This window comes from Pygocentrus nattereri, chromosome 16 (assembly GCF_015220715.1).
Source record: "Pygocentrus nattereri isolate fPygNat1 chromosome 16, fPygNat1.pri, whole genome shotgun sequence".
NCBI classification, from domain to species: domain Eukaryota; kingdom Metazoa; phylum Chordata; class Actinopteri; order Characiformes; family Serrasalmidae; genus Pygocentrus; species Pygocentrus nattereri.
Window position 1 is genome coordinate 18614211 of NC_051226.1, and position 21797 is coordinate 18636007.

Here is a 21797-nt window from a genome sequence, read left to right on the forward strand (position 1 = left end):
ATTTCAGTTTTAAGAAACATCACCCTCAGTCTCTATATAGGTACAGTATTTGTGTCTGATTACAATTTAAATTAGAGTTAAATCTGGTTGAATATCTAATAAAACACATACACACACTGCTGTATTTGTTTTAATCCATACAGCCATACCTTTACCATACCTGAATGAAACATTACAAGTCACTGTATGCAGAAACAGTTTTAACTTGTAAGGTGAAGTCCAAAATGTTTGGGGACAAGACAAATGTACAAAAAGTGACCTGTACACATTTCTCCAAGACTCAAGAATTCGGGAAGCCAGCAACTGTGGCATGATTAACATTGACAGTGGTTGGTTCAAAACACTATTCAGGCAATGTGCATACAAAACCGTGGCTTGGTTTAGACATTATAAACATTGATTCAAGTGCGCACGATTACAACAATCACTTTTCCGAACGGGGGGCAAAAGGGCAGGGGGCTTGACATCATGACATTTTTTCATTCCACCGCAATTCACTATACACTGTCATTCCATTTGCATCAGCCAGTGACATCATCCAAGAGGGCCATCTAGAAACACTAGATTTGACACTTAAAAATTAAAGATAACATGTAAAATGACAGGACTATGTTATGTTGGTCGGGCAGGGTATGCTACAAACACACAGCTTAAGGGGAAAATGGCACATGAACATATCAGTCTCTGAACCATTTCTCATGTCTGCTTTGTCATATTTGGTTTTGGGTTGGTTGATGTTTTTCCTCTGGCGCTACTGTCAGTCCAGCGTATTCCTCAGCGCTACATGAAGTGCATCTAGAAAAGAAGAAAATTATGTTTACCTAAAGGGCTAATTCAGCTAAATGTCTTTGTGATGGTAAACCTCTACTGATTGTATGTACAGCATATTGTACTCCTGGCTATATTAGAAAACAAATATATTTTTCTCTAATGTGAAGGCAAACAATATGCTATAAGTTAATATATGGACAAGTGATGTGTTGATTTTACTTGACTTAAATGTGTACCTTACTTCCACCTGAATAAAATACACATATACACATAATACACAATTATAGCCAAAGATACACCTGTGTCGATTTAACCCCTTAAATGGCCAGGGCCCACCAGCAGGCCCAAAGCTTTATTACACACTTCCATAACCCAAGAGCAGCTGGAACAGTTTGAAATGAAGTCCGTGTCGTAACTGAATAACAATTCTTATTATGTAATGAGCCTGGGATTTTAATATATTTCATTAATGAGGCAATTAATTACACATTTGTACAAAGTCAACACAGTGCACTGCATTCTCAGTCCACTGTGGGAAGCTGGTTCCTTTTTAGAATGTGAGTGCAGTACCTGAGTTCCAGGGACAGGAGTGAATGGGTTGGTGGTGCGAAGCACAGGCTGGTTGTACATCACAGGCTGGGGTGCCATCAAGGGGACTGAACCCATCTGGCCCATGGGAGGAGGAATCTATGAGAAATCAAACACAGTCTCAGTAACACTGTATGAGAATGAGAACCTACTGCACTGCAAATATTAAATGCTGACAATAATTGCAACTGAATTGTTTGCAACAATTTAGGAAGATTTTGAAAAGAATAACAGCTCACATATAACACAAACACATTTTTATTTTTCTAACTAAGGTAGTATATTAATCATTGCACTGACATTTCTTGCATGTGTAAAGCTTACAAATGAAAGATTTTATGAAACAGTACTAGCCAAAACCATGGGACATCAAACTAATTACACTCCCTTATCAAAAAGATACTGAACATATTAATTACTTGTTTTAATTGCCATTTCTGCAGTACTAATGTTCAACAACATATTACTGTATCAAAAATATTTAAGCTAATGTAAGCAAAGACATGTTGATTTTAAAACCTACCATCCCATATACAGGCACTTGGGGGGTTGTCATTGGAAATGCTACCGGAGCTGGTGCCTGAAACATAAAAAAAGAGAATTTATAAATATTCTATTTTTTAAATCAGCGTAAAGTTACTGACAAACTGTTGTAATATGCCCTTTAATGCCACATAATACATCAAAAAATGGTTTCAAAAGAGCCTTACATAGCCAGTATAAATCATTCCATTCTGCAGCAAGAACAGAAAAGAGGAAAGGAAAAAGAGGGTTAGCAAGCATTGGAGTTTTTATTTACATTCAGACACATACAGATTATAAGTCTTTGCTTTCACCTATGCAGTTGCGTCACAATAACCACATTCCAGGCAAGAAACTAAGTAGATTAACATGCAAAGGCACAGTCAGCTTTAAAGAGCAAATGCTCTTACCATTTGTGGCACAGGGATGGGAGCCGGGGCAAGGTGTGTGTGCCCCCACGGTGCAGTGCCACTCATGGCTTTAGACTGCCAGTGAGACCCTCCTGTGGTTTTCTTCTCCAGGTGAGTCCACTGCATCTCTGGCCTGATAAAGAGAAAGCTTGGAATAACTGGACTATTCCACCTAATAAGTTCAAACTGCAGTCGACAGTAAAACAAACAATTAATTATTTCAACCTTATATATTTACAAGGATTGTTATGAACAATTTACATTCAAGGCATTAATTGAGATAGCAATAATGTAAATAAATACAAAAGCATCAATTATACTTCTACTAAGAGGCAGCCCAAAGTCTGAAAATCAGTGTGTAACCTAAAGAACTATATCTATTTTATATCATAACTAAAAAAAAAGGTTTATATCATGAATATCATGTTTTTCTGTGGCTACAATTGCTAAAAGCCATATTTGGCAGTGATGCACTGGCTAGCATTTTTGAGTTATGCTAGTTAGTACATAACAGAGTTATGAATTAGCTAAAATTAAAAGTCTTTGTAGTGTTATCATTCTTTTGTTCGTGAATATTTTTAAATAAAATAAACACAATTAAAATCTAAAAATAGACAGTCAAACAAAAGGATTTTAATCTAAAGTCAAAGTCAGTTAAAAGGCCTTAAAATCTAAACATAGATTTTTGAGAAATAATCCATTAACGTATTCATTTGGATCTACAGACTCTTTTCACCACATTTAGGACAGGATAACAGACCTATTTTCTTAGTAAATGTTACATTTTTAATGTGCCCTTATGATCATAACAGCCAAGTGTACAATACAGTTAATAGAGTTAATAGTGTATAGATACTATACAATCTATTACTCTGTATAACTCATCTTGTTGTAATGCATTTTGCAGTATTCTATGACAGAACACAAGAGATGTTTGAATATGAAGTAGCAGTAGTTAAAATTCTTACTTTTTGGTCGGAGGTCCTCCAAAGTGCAAATCTATGAGAAAGGGAAAAAAAATTTACAGACACAATGCATGTAAAATATAACAATGAATAAATAAAGGTAGAGTGAATAAAAGACTTACTGCCCACTAAGTTGGCCAGAGAGGAGTCCAGGTCATTAGTCAGTAACTTTCCACCATTGTGGAGTTGTGTGCCTTGGCCATGGACCTGTGAAGAAAGAGTGGGCTTCAGCAGGGGCCCTAAAGGGCAAACAACCTACAGTAGAACAGAGAAACAGAGAATAGGAGAGAGGAGACAAAGAGACACAAAGAGAGAGTGGTTACTTATGCTCTTCTCTCCACTTACAAGCCATTAGACTCACTCAGGCACTTTTGACTCACCCAGAGACAGCCCAATCAAGCAGATCAAGATGCACACGCAAAAAAGAAAAACACAGAGTCAAATTATAGTAATCACTTACATTTGACAGAAAAAGCTTTAAATAACTGGCTTTTTAAAAGTGAAAATTAATCTGTGACTGTGGGAGTTTCTGGGTCTTAGATCTCACCTCCCCAGCCACTGTTACTGGCAGGCAGGGTGGTGGTTTGAACAGGGGTGCTGAGGTTGTGTTGGAGGTCAAAATGATCACTGGTGAAACTGTGCACACTGTTGGAGATAAAGGATGTGGACAAATAATAATATTCAATTATTTGCATTTTGTATCATTGTTAAACTAGAAAATTTCTTCCCATAAAATGAGTATCAACAAAATGGTAACACCCAGTAATCAGGCCAAAATATGAGATCATAAACCCATATATAGCCACTGAACTGGCTATATTCAGGGTAGTATATGGCTGGTATATGAGGTGTCTTTTTCTGTAATTTGAAATGATATTGTTATTCCGTTAATTTCAAAATTAACTTATGCTAATAATGCAAATAGATATTTTGAAACTACAATGAAAACTGATATATATATGAAGAATTTTATCTGAATTGCACCAGAAATAATAACTGTACCCATTCGTGATGGGTAGATCGGGTGGAGTGGAGAGGAGCTCAGTGGCACCGCTGCTGGTGCAGGTACTATTGGCACTGCCCACAGACTGCCCGCTGGGAGACACTGTTGGTGTCTGCATTCCAATATCTTTGAGCTGTACTCCCTGAGTGCAAGGACAAATAAAAACATTTCTTTTCTATTTAATTTTCCATCTAAAAATGTAATTCAGCTGCAAATATTTTAGTCTAGTTTCAGAGAAGTGATTAAAGACATTTAAAAGATGTTTGAAAAGCTACACAGAGAGACAAATGTATGGGTGTCTCCACCTTTGTAGGCTGTAATCTGTCGCCCTCCACCTCCGGAGCCTGCTGTTTCTCATCCCTGCAGATAGAAAAGATAAAAAACAATGAGCGTCTGGAAACACAGATGCAGACACTAATCTGAACAACTGGGAACGAGTTGAAGTTTCACATTTAGATCTGCTCCATAAACATCTGCATCTACAGAAGGACTTTAATAATATGAGACTATTATTGTTGTTTTAATAGGAACATTTTTGTGTGAAGTGTTTTCACTATCGACATTGGAGGAGTGAAAGTCAAATGTGGCAAAAATATCAAGTTACTTCAAGAAATGTTTACGGTACATGATATGTCACAATATAATTTTTTTCTGACATCTGATAAATTTGAAAAAATACTGTCAAATAATTGCTATTAAACATTTCACACACTGCACTACACTGAATCCAGTTAAACTGGACTAATTATGCTGCCTTTGTATGCATTTGTATACTGTTCTAGAAGTACTGATGATATCCACAACATACTCAGAAAAGCACATTGTGATCAAAACTAATGATGATGATGATGTGCTGTTTTATAAGGGGTCATTTAAAAGCAGTTGTTTTGTTTTAAAAGGAGCTTATACAATCACCTGTCAATCCAATGAGGACAGTTTTAGTGTAAAGTACCTGTTGACAGTGGAGAGCTCTTTGATTTTCTTGCCCTCCAGAGAGGCCAGGTGTTGCTCAAGAGCTTGTAAGAGACTGCTTGGGGCCTGGTGATGATGTAGTTTGAAGACAAAAGAGAAATTTTTAGGTACACCAGGATATACATGGACATAGAGTACAATACAACAACACACAAACACACATTCGCCCATTCACACACAAGTACACAAAAAGAACCAAACACATGAACACAAAGGCCTACTGTTACACACAACACAACACACATACAATGTGTGCAGAGGCACACCAAAAAACTCTCTCTCACTCGCTCCTTTTCCCTCATACACACATACACAGCAACATGTATAGAGTCACAAAAGGAAGGTCTGCATTACTGACAGAACCTAACAGTGTTTATGAGCCTCTGAAATCAAAGGGAGACAAAGCAAAAAGGATTCAGATAGGAGACGCTTACACATGCAGAAAATGTGTTATTTCCCATGCAAGCTTTTTGACACTTCATACACGGCTTGTGGAGCAAACCGAGGTCGAGGACCTCTCAAAGGGAGGGTTCAGAATATGAAACACAAGAACTGGACTGACCTACAAGAGGAACCTTTTCTGACCATGCAGAGGGTTTCATAATGCACAGATAAAAAAGCAGAAACCTGTTAACCTTTGGATTCCACCTGGATTTCAGTTTTTATGAAATAAGCCAGTTTATTTGTTTATTTATTTTAGCTATGTCTTTTGGAATTGTTCACTGAACATATGCATTTCAATCTTCAAGAAATGAAAACAAACAGAAAAAACATTTGGAAGCCAAAGGAGGTTTTCTCAAGAAAGGCAAATGCTGGATGAGAGCACGGCTTGTGCATTTAGCAAACTGCATTGCATTTTCCCCCACAGACCACAACCAATAAACTTTAGGCTGGCAAGAAACATTTACTTTTCGCAGGGATGGGTTCTGTTCTTACACAACATTTGCCTTTCAACCACTGGATGTGTCCACATTGCATGCCAATTTGAGGGAGGATATCCATGAATAACAAAAGAACAGATTTCTCAGACACATAGCTCTAAAGAAGAGACAGTTCAAGGAGAAGCTCACTGAGAAATCTGAAACATATGCGACAAAACCACAGACCGTTCAAAAAAGAGAGTAAAAAAAATAGCGAAGTTAAGGAAAGGGTAACATGGCTGTAGGAGTGTACAAAAGGCCATGATATTATGTCTCACAACCGCAAAACATTTATTCAACCTTAGACAGTTATTGTCATTTCTGTCAGAAGAAGCTTTGTACTACTGATGAAGAACCATTTCTGATGAGGATATAACACAGGCCTTCTGAATACTGCTTCAGCTTTAGTAAACAAGGTACTCCTTCTAATTAAAAATGTTTTTGACATGTTAGGTACCACTGTGTAGTATGCGAGCCCAACACCTTCAGGAGTCCCTGTCCAATGTAAATGAAAATGTCAAAAATGCCGAATGATGGCAAACTGAAGGGGGAGATGTATTGCCCAGCACCCCTCTGGCGTGGAGCTTAAGTTAAAGGACTATATTTGACATAGCTGCTGACTATTAAGTTCAGATGGTGCCAGGCAGAGTTTTGTCCCCTGCTCCAGTTTTAAGGCATTCTTCCTATTGTGCACATTCACTGCTCTTCCTGTAGCTAGTCAAGCACAATACCCTACCAGTGCGGAGATATATAGCAATGGTGATTGCCTACAACTTAAGAAGCTAGGCGCTACACCACCAATGTGGTACTTGTCACAGGGAGCACAAAGTTCAGCACAGTCGGCACAAACACCATTTAGCTATATATCAGTCAGCAGTGGATTTAGAAGCAATCAGATTTCTCATGGGTATACCAGTAAGAAATGGTGGCTTGAAGAGCAAGCACTAAATCTTAATGAGACAGTACCGCAAACCTCAAATAGCCTTAAATGGCTTTCATTCCTAATAAAAACGCTGAGCTAATACACATGGTAATATTCAAGGCATAAGCTTTAAATGAGAGCTTCTCTGAGGTCCAAATAGAGCAGCTTTAGTACCCATTTACCTCGGATGAAAACAGAAAATGCAAAACAGCACATCAGATTCCCAGGGAGAGCGCGGGTATGGAGTAAGTTTCTGGAGGCCCCTATCCTAAAAGTCTGACAGATGAAGAGTAAATCATAGAGGAATGGGGGCTGGGAATGGACGTCTATGGGGTGAGGTGGTGATGAGAGTTTAGGGTGAAGCCACATGGGAGAAATTGAGATGAAATGTGCCACTAACCTGTGAGAGATCTGGGATGTCAACCTGATCAATTCCAACTTGCTGTGACACAAAAAAGGAAAGGAGGGAGGAGAACGAAAAACAAAATGTGAAACCAAAAAGGTAAAAAAAAAGAAATAATAAAAAACAGAACAGAGGTATGTGGAGGAAGGAGAAAGAAGAATAAAGAAAAAGAGCCATTACTCCATGCAGTGTGTCTATGTGTGAGAGCGTTAAAGAAAAGATGGACAAGTGGATGTACATAGAGACAGACATCAAGGTCATGGAGGCTGGTTTCATGGATGATTAAACACTGAAATGTCACTTTAGGTCATGTGAACGGAGATGGAATATTCATATGACTAGGTGAGAAACATCCAAAAGAAACACACAACTAATGTTGACTTTGAAAAAAGGACAAGAAAAAATGGCATACACACATTGTTATACAAATAAAGAAATGCGCTCTTAAAGTCAACTTTAGTTTGTTTTTGGATAGCACTGCACCCTATTCCTGAAGAGACAAATTATTCAGCCAAAAAAGACCAAAAAAAAAGGAAAACATACTCTAGAAATCAAGAAGGATGTGCTTAGCATTTTTCCAAAATATACCTCCATAGATAGCAAAACAATATGCTATATAAAGAAAAAGAAAGACTAAATTCCAGCCATCAAAATGTGGCACAGTTGTCAAATATAATGTTGTTTTTTTATGTTGTGTACTGTCTCTTATTGTCTAGAAATGCTAATAGTGTCAAGACAAGACCCACTATAAGTGCATCTTTATCCAATCACCTTTTAAAATCCTTACTGTCGTGTCATAAACCAATATTCAGTCAAGATATTTACCAGGATTGACAACTGTGCCCCGCAATTGGACTGCAAAAAAAAGCCAGTGCACTGTTTGCAAATTTATATCAAAAGACTGAAACAGCTGGTCTTCATCTGAATAAGTAAGCACTGTTTTTATTGTTGCTGAGAGGGACAGATAGATTGAGAGACATCTTGCTAAAGCATGCAGTGCAGGCACCAGAACAGGCAGCATGAGGGGGAACCTCTGATTAAAATTGAACCGAAAGGCAAGAGGGGCAGTCATCAAAAAAAGGGCCTGCATGGAAGAGCCCAACCAACCCATGCATTAAGTGAATTCAGAAACATTTTACCTCTGCCACTTTGAGAAACTCGGACAGCTTGGTCATCCTGGTAAGAAACCTCTTGTATATTTCCAGGGCTTCTTTACACTGGTGCTTCTTCATATCAAAATATTTCTCTTTGAAATGAAAAAGAGAGTTTAGTATAACAGCTCTTCACTGAATATTTCACACAACATTTCAAACAGACCATGAGCAAAAACTGTGCTAAACAGCAACCAGACCTTTGGCATACACTGTGGTAAACCACAACCTAAACGCAATTTTTTAATGGAAGTCAAAGAAACAACACTTTTTCCAAGTAATTTCTATTTCTACCATTTCTATTAATCTGTTCAACATGGAAATAACACAATATAAAGATCAGCTGATGTTGTTAAATCATTGGGAAAAAAACAATTAAAAATGACAGTGTCAGCAACGGTTTTCTAGAAACAATGCAAACCACAAACAATTTACTGTATTACCTAGAAGGTTAATGACACCCTCATTGTAAGCAGCAAAGATGCGGATAGAGTCCTTGAAGAGCAGCATGAAGGCACCATTGATCACACCATTGGTCAGTTCATTAGAGCTGGCCTAGAGGGAAATTCACAGTAATATACACAATTACTCTTTAAAAGTGGTTCTTGCAGGATTCCCAAATTTGAAGAGGTTGTTCGTTACAGCTATTTTCTGTCTTACAACCAATACCAACAATATATTAACAAGGTTAAAATTCAATTTCAGTATTTTTAAGGTCTTGTGGAGGGAGAAATGGCAGTTTCCACTGCACAACAACACACACAAACTCAAACTTAAATCTATTTGTCTATTTTATTGAAGAGTTAGTTAAAATCAAGCATGGATATACACTTAGAGATATATACTTGTCAAATACCAGTCAGTAGCCCTCTTCTTAATTTCCCTATTTAGACCCACTAGCTGCTCTCTTTTCTCTCTTTTTGTCTTATTAGTTTCTTAACAATTTTCCTCCATTCATTAATGATGTGTTTCTGTTGTTTTTGTTTAGCATATTAGTTTTCCATTATATATACCATTACATATAATACAATATTATCATATATCTTTATATAATGATTCTTTTTAAAGTCTCATGTTCATGCACCTTGATAGATTTTAATATCTCTAATAGTAAAAGACATTTTCAGAAAGAAGGATTCCATGTAAATGAGGTGGTGCAGGGAGAGGTTTTGTGAAAATTATATTAGGGTAATAAGAAACTCGGGGGATATGTTTAAACTCACCTGAATAATTTGCTAATTTAGTGATTGAAACAGCAGGTGCAAACACAATGTGAGCTGGAAATGCTCAACACTTGCAGTGGCTCATGGAATAATGCCCGTGATAATCAGCGTTTTAACACCTTATGGCACCGTCACATGGACATGACTATCATTAATAGAACTAGTATACTTTATGCCATACTCAAACTCAAGTTCCACGCATTTTCACTCACAGATGTGCTATTTCTTTTATTGCACATTATGTAAAAGATTTTATCTACTCCTAATTTCTATTGCCACTTAATTTGCTGCAGTTTAACAGTAAACAAACTATTGGAATACATAATTGGGTCATTATCTCTTCACTTCATCAAGTTGAGGTTTTTTTACACTTCCAAATATTTGCTCATGTCTGCAACCACCTCATTGTCCTCTGCTGTGAAGCTCTACGCTGCCTCCCTGAGTGACCTTTCCATTGTGCTTTAAGCAGCTATTTAATAGCTATGAGACAAGCAATATGATTGGCTGAGAAGTTACTAACTGAACATCACTATTAACATTCAACTTTGTGCTTTTACACAAATGTGTTCCTGTTCGTATCTGCATTACAATTTCAAGTGGCTTTAGGATATGCACCCATGTCCTTTTGAAATGTAGCAACAACTGAGTAGGTCACAATGATTGCTAAAAGAAGACAAGCAGGTGTTAGGTTAAAACATCTATTTTGGCAAGAAGCTGTTTTCTCTTTTCTGACATGATATTTACCTCAAAGTCCAAGAGGGCATCCAGCTGGTTCTGAATAATTGGGAGAGTTTTCATCAGCTTCTCTGTGCTCATGGTGCGCATTACCCCATCAATCCTAAAGAAAAGTGAAAGCTTAGAGGAGGCTGCAAAAAGCTGAAAAGGTAGCTTTCTCATTATATGCATAACCTTCATCTTCTGACTCTCATCAAAATAAACTAACTCACCCTCTCTTCATCTTAGTGAAGTCGACCGCTACCAGTCTGTAGGACATTGCCCGTTCATTAAGGTACCTGCTATATCGTCTGATGTAGGTGGACATATCATAACCTAGAGAACAAGATTTAACCACATTGTCTAAAAAGGATTTCTGGAGATATATCTGCAGCGTGGATTTATTTAAGTCTTACCTACCTTGTAATGCACCTTTATCTATGAAATTGTTCAAGTTAAAGAGTGTGCTTCTGGATGCAAGGTACTGGATGAACCTCTGTTTAAAAGGACACAAATAAAACATCTTTTGCGGTGCATTCCAAATTTGTGTGATTACATCAATAAAGAACGAAAAATTAAATCAGTCCGATTTCATCACGCTAAATATTAGATTTCAGTCGGAACAAAACAGAGGCTTCACCATTTACGCATAGGAGTAATGCAGTTTCCCAGAAACTATGTTCTTCTTAAAACACATATACATGTTTTTAAAAAATGACCTTGAAAACATTACAGCACAGTTACAAAAGAAAAAGAAAACTATAAATGCAATGCACCAAGTTAGTTGACAGCTTACCTCATTGCCGTACATCATGAGATGGTGAGTGGTGATAAGGGTCTTGAACACCACAACCCAGCTCTGATTGGCCGTCCTTTCAATCAGCGTGTCAGCCAAATGAGGTATACTCACACTCAGCTCATTGGTGCAGTGCATCAGATCTGGGCATTGCACAGAAACAGGGATACAAATGATAAAGGTATTCTTGTGGAGGTGCAGATATATATTTCACTGCATTTTTTGAATGGCACTTCAAATTTGTAAGACTGGCAGGCTCCTTCCCTTAAACCCCTCAGGCATACCTCTGTTCTGAACTTGTTAAATGACAGCTTAATTGATTACCTGGTCCCTTAATCAACTATGTTCAGATGTTCTTTGTGAACAGAAGGAAAACTCTTTTACCTCAACTGGCACATAATGGTAGGAATACATTAATGTTTAGGATTTCGTTTACTCTGGAACTATATCTGAAATACATTACAAGTTCTGTTCCTTCACAGTACTGGAGAATGATAATATTCTAAGATTATTTATTTATGGTACAGCCACGAACAGTACAGCTCTTGAGACCATAGTAACTGAAGAGGGGAAAGAGGGGCACAACGTTCCAGCATCCTGGAGCAAGCTGAAATGAAATGCCCTTACTTCAAGGGCATAATGTATTTTCCCCCAGGTGTGAGGGGAGGGAGTCCAGAACCTGCAGATGTACTACCCAAGTATAAAGTACAAGTGCGATTTTTAGGGAACAGCACCAGGATGGAACCCTAATTGAAACCTCTGGTTGTTTTTAATGGTACCTACTGAGTCACATGCTGGCCAATTTTAGTTAAGGTTGGACTAAAACAAGAAAGGCAGACTCTTCCAACACTGTTGTTTTTGAGCACTCTTTAATAAGAACTTGATGGAGACTGGAAAGTGATCAGTCGCTGCATCCTCTGGGTGATGGTGTAGTAAATAGTATGCAGTATGGAGAAACTGTTCTGGTCATTTCCACATCAAAACTGTAATTAGACCCACTACTGTAACTGTAATTAGGCCCACAGTAAAACATGCAGTATATAACCACCACAAACCCAAGCACCTCTGCATTGACAGTCCTGTTCCTAATTATGACTCAGAGGGCACTAAAAGCAATGGCCGATATAAATGACATCCAAACAAGAGCAACAAGACAGTGTTCAACAACCATTTGTTCACTGCTTTTGTGCATGCGCTTAAACTGAGTGTTTACACAGCAAACCTCACATCAGCATACAGTGCAGCACAACAGTCCACAATGATTAATACCTTTTTATATAAGGAAACAAAGGAACAGCTATGTCAGTGAGATGCATATGTATAAATTTGTGTGGTTTTCATGCTGCTTTGTAATAGTGCATGCTTTAACATCACCCCATATGCCCTTGATGCTGCATGTCATATCCTATAGATCAGGTAGCTCTGAGGTTATCAACTCCTGCGTAGGCTGCTCACTACCTGAGACACTATATGAGGTCTATATGTTTCAGAATTAGACACCCTAATTCGAGCGTGTGTGCGTGAAAAAATGAAACACAATGTATGTCAGGACACTGCTCATGCCTATAGCTCTGCCCATTACAGTGAGGCCCCACACTCAGCTGTGGCGGCATACTGGCGGTTAGGGTGGCATTAAGACGCTCTTATCATGTTTGAAATGAATTGAAAGTGCTGTTAATACTCCACGGGCTTCGATCTGGGCTACTACCCTGACCTTCAATATAATGAATGATTATCGCTGTCCGGTGATGAACGTGAATGGGCTGTAAACACAGAGAGAAAAACACACACGAACAAACACGAATCGCAGCGGGATCGAGGGCCAAAACCCACTCGCCCTGAGCCCCTGTAACAAAGCGCTAATGCTCCACCATTGGCTTGGCATTTCGGAGGGCCGTCTACTTAACCTACAGTCGAGGTGCTTCTTCTTGGGGGCGCTGACTTCGTGCGTCGTGGCCTTGCACACGGCTTTGCTGATGGCCGATCCGGTCATGCTGTGCTGAGCCGCGGCGATCCGGTCCGTGATGGACTGTCCCGACATAGCTAATAATGCCTCACGATAAAAAAAAATCGTCTCTGAGCAAAACGAAAAAAAGCACTCGGTGCAGGGATGGAGGGAGGGGGGGGAAAGCCCGCTCACGTCGCTTGTCTGTGTGCGGAGAACGGCAGCCTATCCTGACAGAAACCCGAACTGAGAGGAGGCACTGACATTCAGAATCAACCGGGCTACCGGCGACGAGACGATCAAGGGCGAACGACTGCGCTGATGTGGCTATCGTTAAAGCCCGCTGTCAAGAATACAGCAGTGTCCAGAGCGCGTTAGCCTACTGAAGCGGACCGACCCTCCGTAACGTTACGAGCTATAGCACATCACTACGGGCACTGCTGCTACCCTCCCGTGTCGCCGGTTAACCATGTAACTGCTGCTCGAATAAGGCTAGCTGAATGATTTCGACTTCCAAAAAACATAAAAGACGAAACCAGCCCTGAATGAACGTGCGGGGTTGAATACTGTCAAACCCGCGAAGCAGCAGCAGCAGAAAAATAACGGCCGAATTCACATCCCCACTAGCAGAACACAAGTCTGACGAGGCTAGCAGCTACTACTCGGCATCTTTTCACATTCCTTCAGCTCTCCTTCATGGAGCGAATTCGTAGAGATACTTAAAACACGAAAAAGGGCTGTGCGTTTATCCGAATGGCGGCTCCACAGTGACACTGGTCCTAACCGTGCCAATTCAACATCTCGTCGCTGACATTTTTTGTACACAGAGGAATTTCTCCCAGTTTCTGCCTCACAGTTACGGAGCCGGACACTGCGCGCAAAATGGCAGTTATGGAAATCAGGTGACTCGAGGAGGTCGCAGATTGGTTCTTGTACGAGTAAAGGGGGCGGGGCCTTACGGTGGCATCAAACGGTCCAGATCTCTTATGCTTCTTCTTATAAGAAACTGAAGATGGCCGTGTCGAAATACTTTATTGATAAATCTGCCAAACAATACCGTTTTCTCTGAGGCCTCCCCCATAGGCATTTGAGGAGATCAGTCACCGAGTAACATATATGACAGTGTAGTCCACCTCAATATATACATAAATACCGTCTCAACGGTGTAAGAAGAGGAAACAACAGCAAACCTAAATGAACATGTCGTATTACATTCTTACATGGTAACCCCATTAGAAACCACTTACACTGGAACAGCCATTTCTAAAAAGCTACAGAGAGGGCAGAAAAGCCCCTCTGTGTAAATGCAAATGTACTGTGTGATTGTTCATAGCTATTGAGCCATGGCGTGATCCAGACAAATCAGGTGGACAGAGACATGGGCTATGACTTTTGAAGATCGTCACACACACATTGAAACTGCTCTGAATTTCTCTACCACCTGCTCCCATCGATCACCCACCAACCCAGACAGGGACGAGCAGGACACAACCTTGTAAGACTCAGATGTAAAACAGGTTTTTTATGTGGCTAAACATGTTCAAGTGAAACATGCCTTTGGTCTTCACATCTTCCTGATTTTTTTTCCAAGATTCGACCTGAGGGCTGTTTGTACCTTAACTTTCCTGTAAATATTTTAATCATGAGTATTTTTAATCACTGTGTATATGCTGCAGAATTGACACCTATATTATTTTGGTCATTGTCTTGGTGGCTATAAAATAAAGCATGTAAAGAGCTCAGAGTGAGAGCTAAACAGCCTGCAGGACAGCCTCCCTGACAGTACATCATAGTTTCTAACTTTTGCAAGTGTTACAATTAAGCCTCCTAAGAGAATGGAAGAGGTCCACATTCCTTATGATACATTCAAAACAGACAATGTTTTGTAAGTATTCATGCACAAATTGATCAGAAATGTACTATAAATATTTTGTATAGTTATGTTCTTTATCATATATAAAATTATGTAATTTTTACACAATTTATTGTGCTGAAATTTCCTCTACTTACATTGTGATATAAAATACATTTTCCATATTTGACACAATCTCTTTTATTAGTAATATTTATTTTGATACATACAGTTTCATTTATAATCTTGTCTGGTTCAAACAACATGGAGTTACATGAAATTGCTTTTCCATTCAGTGACTGTTAAAACTAGTTTTGTCATGTTAAAATTAACCCCACTTATGCACTCACTCTTTTGCTTTTGGCTGAATTGTTCATAAATGGTAGGTACTAGAAACAAAGTTTACATTTGGAATTATAGCAGAGATGTGTATAAAATGTACTAAAGGTCCCATTTGTCTTGTACTTGATCTTTTTTCTTGAAATTGTCATGTTGTGGCTTTATGCATCAAAAAAAGTCATCATTAATTGTTATATGACTATTTCCAACCTCTCATCACTTAGAATTAAACACAACATTTTTATTTCTGTGCTTTTAAGACTAAATATGTAAATAAGCTTTATTCAGATTTTCTGTCCTGTTTTGCACCTTATTTGGAAGATAGTCTGGGCTGAAACACTCCTTATAACTTCAGCATGACCAGGTGGAGCTAAACTGCTGTAGGCAGAATAGACTGATATATGTGAATGGGATGCTTTCACAGAAATAGGGAATTCTAAATGTGCTATTGCTGCAGCTTAGTGTTCTTATATAGACTGGGTGAACTTTTTTGAAACTTAAAAAAAAGTTAGGAAAATTTGTTTTTCCAAGATATAGGCCCTAAAATGTTGTGCCATGCTCTCCTTTACTCATGTGATTGATATATCTGCAACAAATCTGATAGTACAGCATAATAATCATTTGCTGTTCCTGTGGAGCAAATAATCTCACATACTGGTTTCATATTTACTCAAGAAGCAGTTGGTCCAACAAATGTAGTGTTTTGCTACTTATAAAATACATGAGAAACGTGAAAGTGCACAGATATTTCATTACTTTCTTCAACAGTGTTCTTTTGGGTCTGGGAAAATGTTGGTATTGTCTGTACACATTGCTGTGCATCACCTCCACTGCAAGTCTGTAATATCTGCTATGAACATCATCAAGGCCTGTTCTTATTTCTCCTCTTAATGTTTTGTTTCTTGTTCTTCACTGCATGTTGTTGTTGGGAAAAGGCATCAACCTTCACAAAATGATGCCCAACATGTCTTTCTCCAACTCTCTCTCTCTCCCTCTCTCTCTCTCTGACATCTGTTCCTCCTCAGCACAGATCTCAGTATTTGGAGCATGTGGAGCATCTGGCCCGGTCACGATCTTTGGTGTTATTGTTATAGCTGGGCAGGGTCACTGTGTCTGGATCAGAGTCGCTGACAGTGTTCTCCTCATGGGTCAGTATGTGCTGCACCAGGCATCTGGCTGCTGCTTCAATATTTGTGTTCTCCTATGACAGAGGTGAAGAACCCATAAGAACAGGTGAAAAACAGATTTTACACAGCAACCTTCACATTAGCGTGGTTTGTATAGTGAGATGTAAGGGAATAATGTATTAGCTATGTCTGTGAGATGTACATGTATTTCTGTGGTTATAATGCTGCTCTATAATCGTAATCCACTTAATACTCAAGGCCTTGCTGATCACATGAAATATGAATGACAATTCTCACACTGCATGCATACCAATGTCCTTCAGCCACGGTTGTCGATGCCCTTCTCATAACATGTGATGTGCATGTGGAAAGACATTCAAATTATCTTTAGGCTATGTGATAATAACTGCACTAATTCATGAAAACATTGCTTGGTAACTAGCAAAGATACTTTCTCTAGATTGACAAAGCACTTCTTGTAAGTCGCTCTGGATAAGAGCGTCTGCTAAATGCTGTAAATGTAAATGTAAAAACCATGTGACTACAGTTACCTTATACAGAAACTCTACCTTAGCGAACTTTTGGTTTGAAGTTAGAATAATACATTTATGTTGTGTATTGGCTGTAGCTGCACCTAAAGCAGCCCTCTTATGCAAGGCCACTTTAGACCTAAAATTAATGTGCTCAGCTTTATAACTTGGTGCACACAGTGCACTGAAAAAGAGCTGCAATGAATTTGCTTGATTCAAATGTGTGCATCATTTCCACAAGAACTAAATCTACATCAACCCAGATTTCAATTAATTTATGCACTTAAGCATTACTTAGGAAGACTTGTATTGCAGTTTAGTATTACTAAAACTGAATAATGACACACTCAATTACATTTCAAGCAGAATAAACATATTTTGTACTCCTTACATTTTCATTTCGACTTCAAATCTCTTTACATCATCTTTTTATACCCCTTCATATTTATTCATAGTTCATAGTACTTTATACCCCTTCATATTTATAACCTGTACATTCTTGTTTATAACCTGTATAACCCCCTTCATGTCTATACCCCCTCATATTTTTAACCTGTACATACTATACTTACTGTACATTGTAACATACATATTTATATTTCTGGTAAGCACTTCTGGATGGATGCAAACTGCATTTCGTTGCTTTGTACCGGCGACATACGCAATGACAATAAAGTTGAATTTTATTCTATTCTATTCTATTTATTCTATTTTTTTTTGTTTCTACCGTCAGTCAAGTTCCAGCATCCATATCTATAACTATAAAATTAAACTGCCAATAATTAGACTAATTCATGTTTGTGCAAGGACCAGTACCACCTTATAGTCAGCTATTGAAAACTATTGAAGAATTTCACTGATTTTTCAAAGTCTCTATGCAAAACTTATTCAGTCGGGTTTGTTTTGAATTTCTAGAGAGAGTCAGAACTGTTTGCAATGATGCTGATAGGAACCAGCTGTCCAGAACATTTATCACCTCTAATAGCTCCCTCACATAAAGTTGCTACATAAAGTGCTTATGAATATGTTGCATGTTGCCGGAGACTGTTTTATGATTACAATTGTTCATCAGTTCCTGGATGAGACATACATGCAGTGTGTTGTAAGGCAAAATATTTAAAATTAAAGAATGAATGAAAAGCAATGCATTTAAAACTCAGAAGGTATATGTATGTTCACTGGCCATTTTAGAGCGCTTAATTTGCACTCTAGAAATCGTGACCCCTGGTCCACATCATCATCACTGTAAAGAAATCTGAGCCGGTAAGTTTACAATAAACTATTTCACATCAAACCACTCGAAATTACCTTGTTTACATCTCAATGATTGAATTATGCAGAAATTTTGAAAAATGTGGAATTCCCCTTTAAGAGGCAGTTACATAGTTTATGATCAGTTTGCGTCCTCTTAAAACTTACTTTAAAAGAAAGCTTGTCCTGATTCCTGGTTTTTCTAATAACCCCTCAAAATCCCAGGTTTATTACTTATTAAGGCTTATTATTCAGTGACTACATGGGCTTGAATGCTAACTGGCTGAGCTGTTCCTAATTATAGAAGTTTGTAATAAAACTTTGGCCCACCGACAGGCCCTGGCCATTTAAGGGGTTAACGCAACAGCAAAATTCTGATCAAATGTCGATACGTTTTGACTTTCATTCAAGCATATTTGCCAAAGATTTCAACACAATACTCATGTTTCGAGTTAATTAGTTTCTTTGTATGTTTTCCATCCTGTTTATGTAAATTGATGGACACATTCAAATCAAGTAAATTCCATGCATCGCTTTTCTCTGCGTATCCAACTGAGAGTATGATTTTATTTTGGAAGTTTTCCCCCAACTTCAGTTCATTATTTTAAAACATGGTTTACAAATCATAGTCAAATCCCCACTCATATTTTTAAAAGCAGCAAATTTCAGACCTCACACAGTAAGGTGTTAATAGTTATGCTCTGTGACCTTTCACGCCATGTTCATACAGTCCCCATCTCACACACTGCTGTGTCTTTCATTAGAGTGGTGCTGTGAGTTGAAACATGTGAGCCACCCTGAGCCCCTCTCACACACACACACACACACACACACACATCAAACACTGACCTCCGAATCATCCCCATCTCTGTGTGTATAGGCAGAAACAGTCATTTAGACTAGTCATTTGAAGCTGAATTGTTTATCCAATTGTGGATGAGACATTTTACAAGGAGATGCAATAGAATTCCTTCAGTCAATTCAGCATGGGTCAAAACATCAGTGGACAGCACAAGTTAGACCAGTTCTCTCTCGCTATTACTTTAACCTCTTAAACTCTTGGCTTACTATTCAGTTATGAGTCTTAAAATATATTATTAAGTATTTACTATTAATGATTCAGTAGCTGCTATCGTTTGTTCATTAACTACTGTGGATTAACTAGTAACTACTGTAAATTATGCAGTAATAACTGAATTATCAGAAACCTACTATAGATTATTCAGTAACTACTGTGAACTTTTCAGTAAGTATAATCTATTATTTATTAAGCAACATAACTAATAATTCAGTAAATACCACTAATTCTGCCTCTTTTCCACTAAAGATGGCATCGACACAGTCAGACATACATGGCTTAAATTTCAAGCCAAAAAGGAATTTTTCAGCTTTAGCTCTCTTAAACACACTAATTGGTGTTTACTAACCTTGGCCGAGGTTTCAAACCATCCCACGAATCCGTTTTCTTTGCAAAATGTGTCCAGTTTGGGAATCTGAGGACACACACCCTCCCGTAACTGGTCAGATTTATTGGCCAGCAGAACCACTGGGACAGGTTTGCTGTTGCTGAGAGTAACCTTTGAGTCCAGGTCATCTTTCCACTTCAGCACTGCATCAAATGTAGAGGCTCTGGTCACATCGAACACTATAAGTGCCCCCACAGCCTCTCGGTAGTACACCCGTGTCATATTCCCATAACGCTCCTGCCCTGCACACATGGGGAATGGAGCAGGATGATCACAACTCAGAGTTTACTACATTCGATTTGAATTGATCATGAATGCGATTATGAAATGTCATCTATTTATAGTGCAGGGTGGGTTAGGAGGGAGACAGAGAGTAAGAGAGAGAGTAAGACACAAAGAGAGAGAGAGAGAGAGAGAGAGAGAGAGAGAGAGAGAGGGAGAGAGAGACGGAGAGAGAGAGAGAGAGAGAGAGAGAGAGAGAGAGAGAGAGAGAGAGAGAGAGAAGGAGAGAGAGAGAGAGAGAGAGAGAGAGAGAGAGTGAGAGAGAGAGAGAGAGAGAGGGAGAGAGAGAGAGAGAGAGACTGGCACTATCCCAACTCTCATGTGACTCTAACACGAGAATGAGAGCAGCAGTGGTTGTACACGTAGAGACATGTATTCTTTAACACTGCCTAGAATTAAACACCAAACTCCAGAAGTAATGAGTCAGGCAATGAGACACGGTGTGTAGAAGTTTTCATCCATCAACAAGGTTTGTAGGGATTAGCAGTCACATGAATGTAAACACTGATGAATGTTTATAATTATATTTAATGCTTACTATTTTGCTTGACCATCTCAAAGCACCGTTAAATGGAGTTACTAGATCCCAAGTAAAATGCCAGCCATGGGAACAACTTTACATGTGTCCTATTTCAGAAGAAATGGAAGGTGGGAAAGGATTAACATACCAGCAATGTCCCATAACTGCAGGCGGATGACCGTCTGGCTGTCCCAGTTCAAGACTTTGAGCGCGAAGTCGACGCCTATAGTAGCGCGGTAATGCTGAGAGAAGATCTGATGAACATAGCGCTTGATGATGGACGTTTTCCCGACTCCGAGGTCTCCAATCACAAGGACTTTGAACAAATGTTCTTGCTGCATGACTGATATCTACAGGCACGCCAGAAGGACCGTTACATAGAGTTTTATACGTATTATAGCAAACAGCACTTCACCGTTGAGATCCCACAGTTTGTGCTACTGTATGTTTCATAAAACTGGACATTCTGCCAGACAAAATACTCTTCACTTGCACACGATTCAGGCAGCTCTCCGAGTCACACGACAGTACCTGCACATGCCTCACCGTTCAAATGGGATCTGCGATCGATTACACAATGAATAGGAATGCGAAAAAACACGAGAAAACTTCATAACCGTTAATATTGTGAGGTGTCGTTCTGCCAAAAGTAAACGAATGTGTTCTGCTAGTCAACGAGCACTAAAAAGTGTTAGAAAACACACGAACTTACTTCCCAGTCCTGAGCACACAAACCACCCGTATTCAGACAGTGCCCGCCTTCTGCGCTGCGATTGGCCAATACTTCTCTACAATCTACGCTGCGATTGGCTATTACGTAGTCGCTGCACACCAGCCGCCAATCCTAGTGCAGGAGGCGGGACTTAAAGGATACGGGTGGGAAAAATAACGCCTCACTGTCAACCACGGAGGGCGGAGCATTTTCACTCTCATTGTCCTGTGCTAGTCCTGCTAAGCCAGTGAAAATGCGTTATCAGTGTGGAAAAACCTTTGATTGTATACAGACAGAGCATTTCGGCAGTGCATATGACTTAAACAGCTGATTTCCAGAAGAAGTGCCCTCATAAAACCTTGCCATAGTAACATTTTTACAGGATGCTGCAGGACACACCATGTCACTGATGC

General features: G+C 39.0%; 2 protein-coding genes across 4 annotated transcripts; both read right to left on the minus strand.

Moving 5' to 3' along the window:
* Window positions 1-112: 112 nt before the first annotated feature.
* LOC108428006 (phosphatidylinositol-binding clathrin assembly protein-like) lies at window positions 113-14196 on the minus strand. Of its 3 annotated transcripts, XM_017698662.2 has the most exons (19): window positions 13272-14196; window positions 11361-11503; window positions 10985-11060; window positions 10798-10900; window positions 10595-10688; window positions 9071-9182; window positions 8616-8722; window positions 7474-7515; window positions 5212-5297; window positions 4565-4619; window positions 4259-4401; window positions 3804-3901; window positions 3379-3495; window positions 3260-3290; window positions 2292-2424; window positions 2070-2093; window positions 1883-1939; window positions 1342-1458; window positions 113-795 (listed from the first exon to the last, which is right to left on the minus strand). In XM_017698662.2, the coding sequence occupies exons 1-19, from the start codon at window positions 13399-13401 to the stop codon at window positions 781-783; spliced, it is 1683 nt and encodes a 560-aa protein (XP_017554151.1). In that variant the 5' UTR covers window positions 13402-14196; the 3' UTR covers window positions 113-780. The 3 variants fall into 3 exon arrangements, with proteins under 3 accessions (XP_017554151.1, XP_017554153.1, XP_017554152.1); XM_017698664.2 differs by lacking the exon at window positions 7474-7515 and having other exon boundaries at window positions 13272-13401; XM_017698663.2 differs by lacking the exon at window positions 2070-2093 and having other exon boundaries at window positions 13272-13401.
* Window positions 14197-15340: 1144 nt separating this feature from the next.
* rab38c (RAB38c, member of RAS oncogene family) lies at window positions 15341-21434 on the minus strand. Its single transcript, XM_017698517.2, has 4 exons — window positions 21385-21434; window positions 20821-21022; window positions 19832-20112; window positions 15341-16697 (listed from the first exon to the last, which is right to left on the minus strand). Exons 2-4 carry the CDS (start codon window positions 21011-21013, stop codon window positions 16530-16532), a joined length of 642 nt encoding a protein of 213 aa, XP_017554006.2. The 5' UTR covers window positions 21014-21022; window positions 21385-21434; the 3' UTR covers window positions 15341-16529.
* Window positions 21435-21797: the final 363 nt, after the last annotated feature.

Bases quoted from the DNA above. Each gene is read 5' to 3' on its own strand.
- LOC108428006 (XM_017698662.2), bottom strand. From the start codon at position 13,401: ATGTCGGGACAGTCCATCACGGACCGGATCGCCGCGGCTCAGCACAGC. The intron at 7,516-8,615 runs GTAAAATGTTTC...TTTGTGTCACAG, and splicing joins AGTTTCTCAAAGTGGCAGAG to CAAGTTGGAATTGATCAGGT. The intron at 3,291-3,378 runs GTAAGTCTTTTA...CCTTTCTCATAG, and splicing joins TCTGGCCAACTTAGTGGGCA to ATTTGCACTTTGGAGGACCT.
- rab38c (XM_017698517.2), bottom strand. From the start codon at position 21,013: ATGCAGCAAGAACATTTGTTCAAAGTCCTTGTGATTGGAGACCTCGGA. The intron at 20,113-20,820 runs GTATGTTAATCC...CCATGTGTGCAG, and splicing joins GCAGTTATGGGACATTGCTG to GGCAGGAGCGTTATGGGAAT. The intron at 16,698-19,831 runs GTTAGTAAACAC...CCTCTGTCATAG, and splicing joins GGTTTGAAACCTCGGCCAAG to GAGAACACAAATATTGAAGC.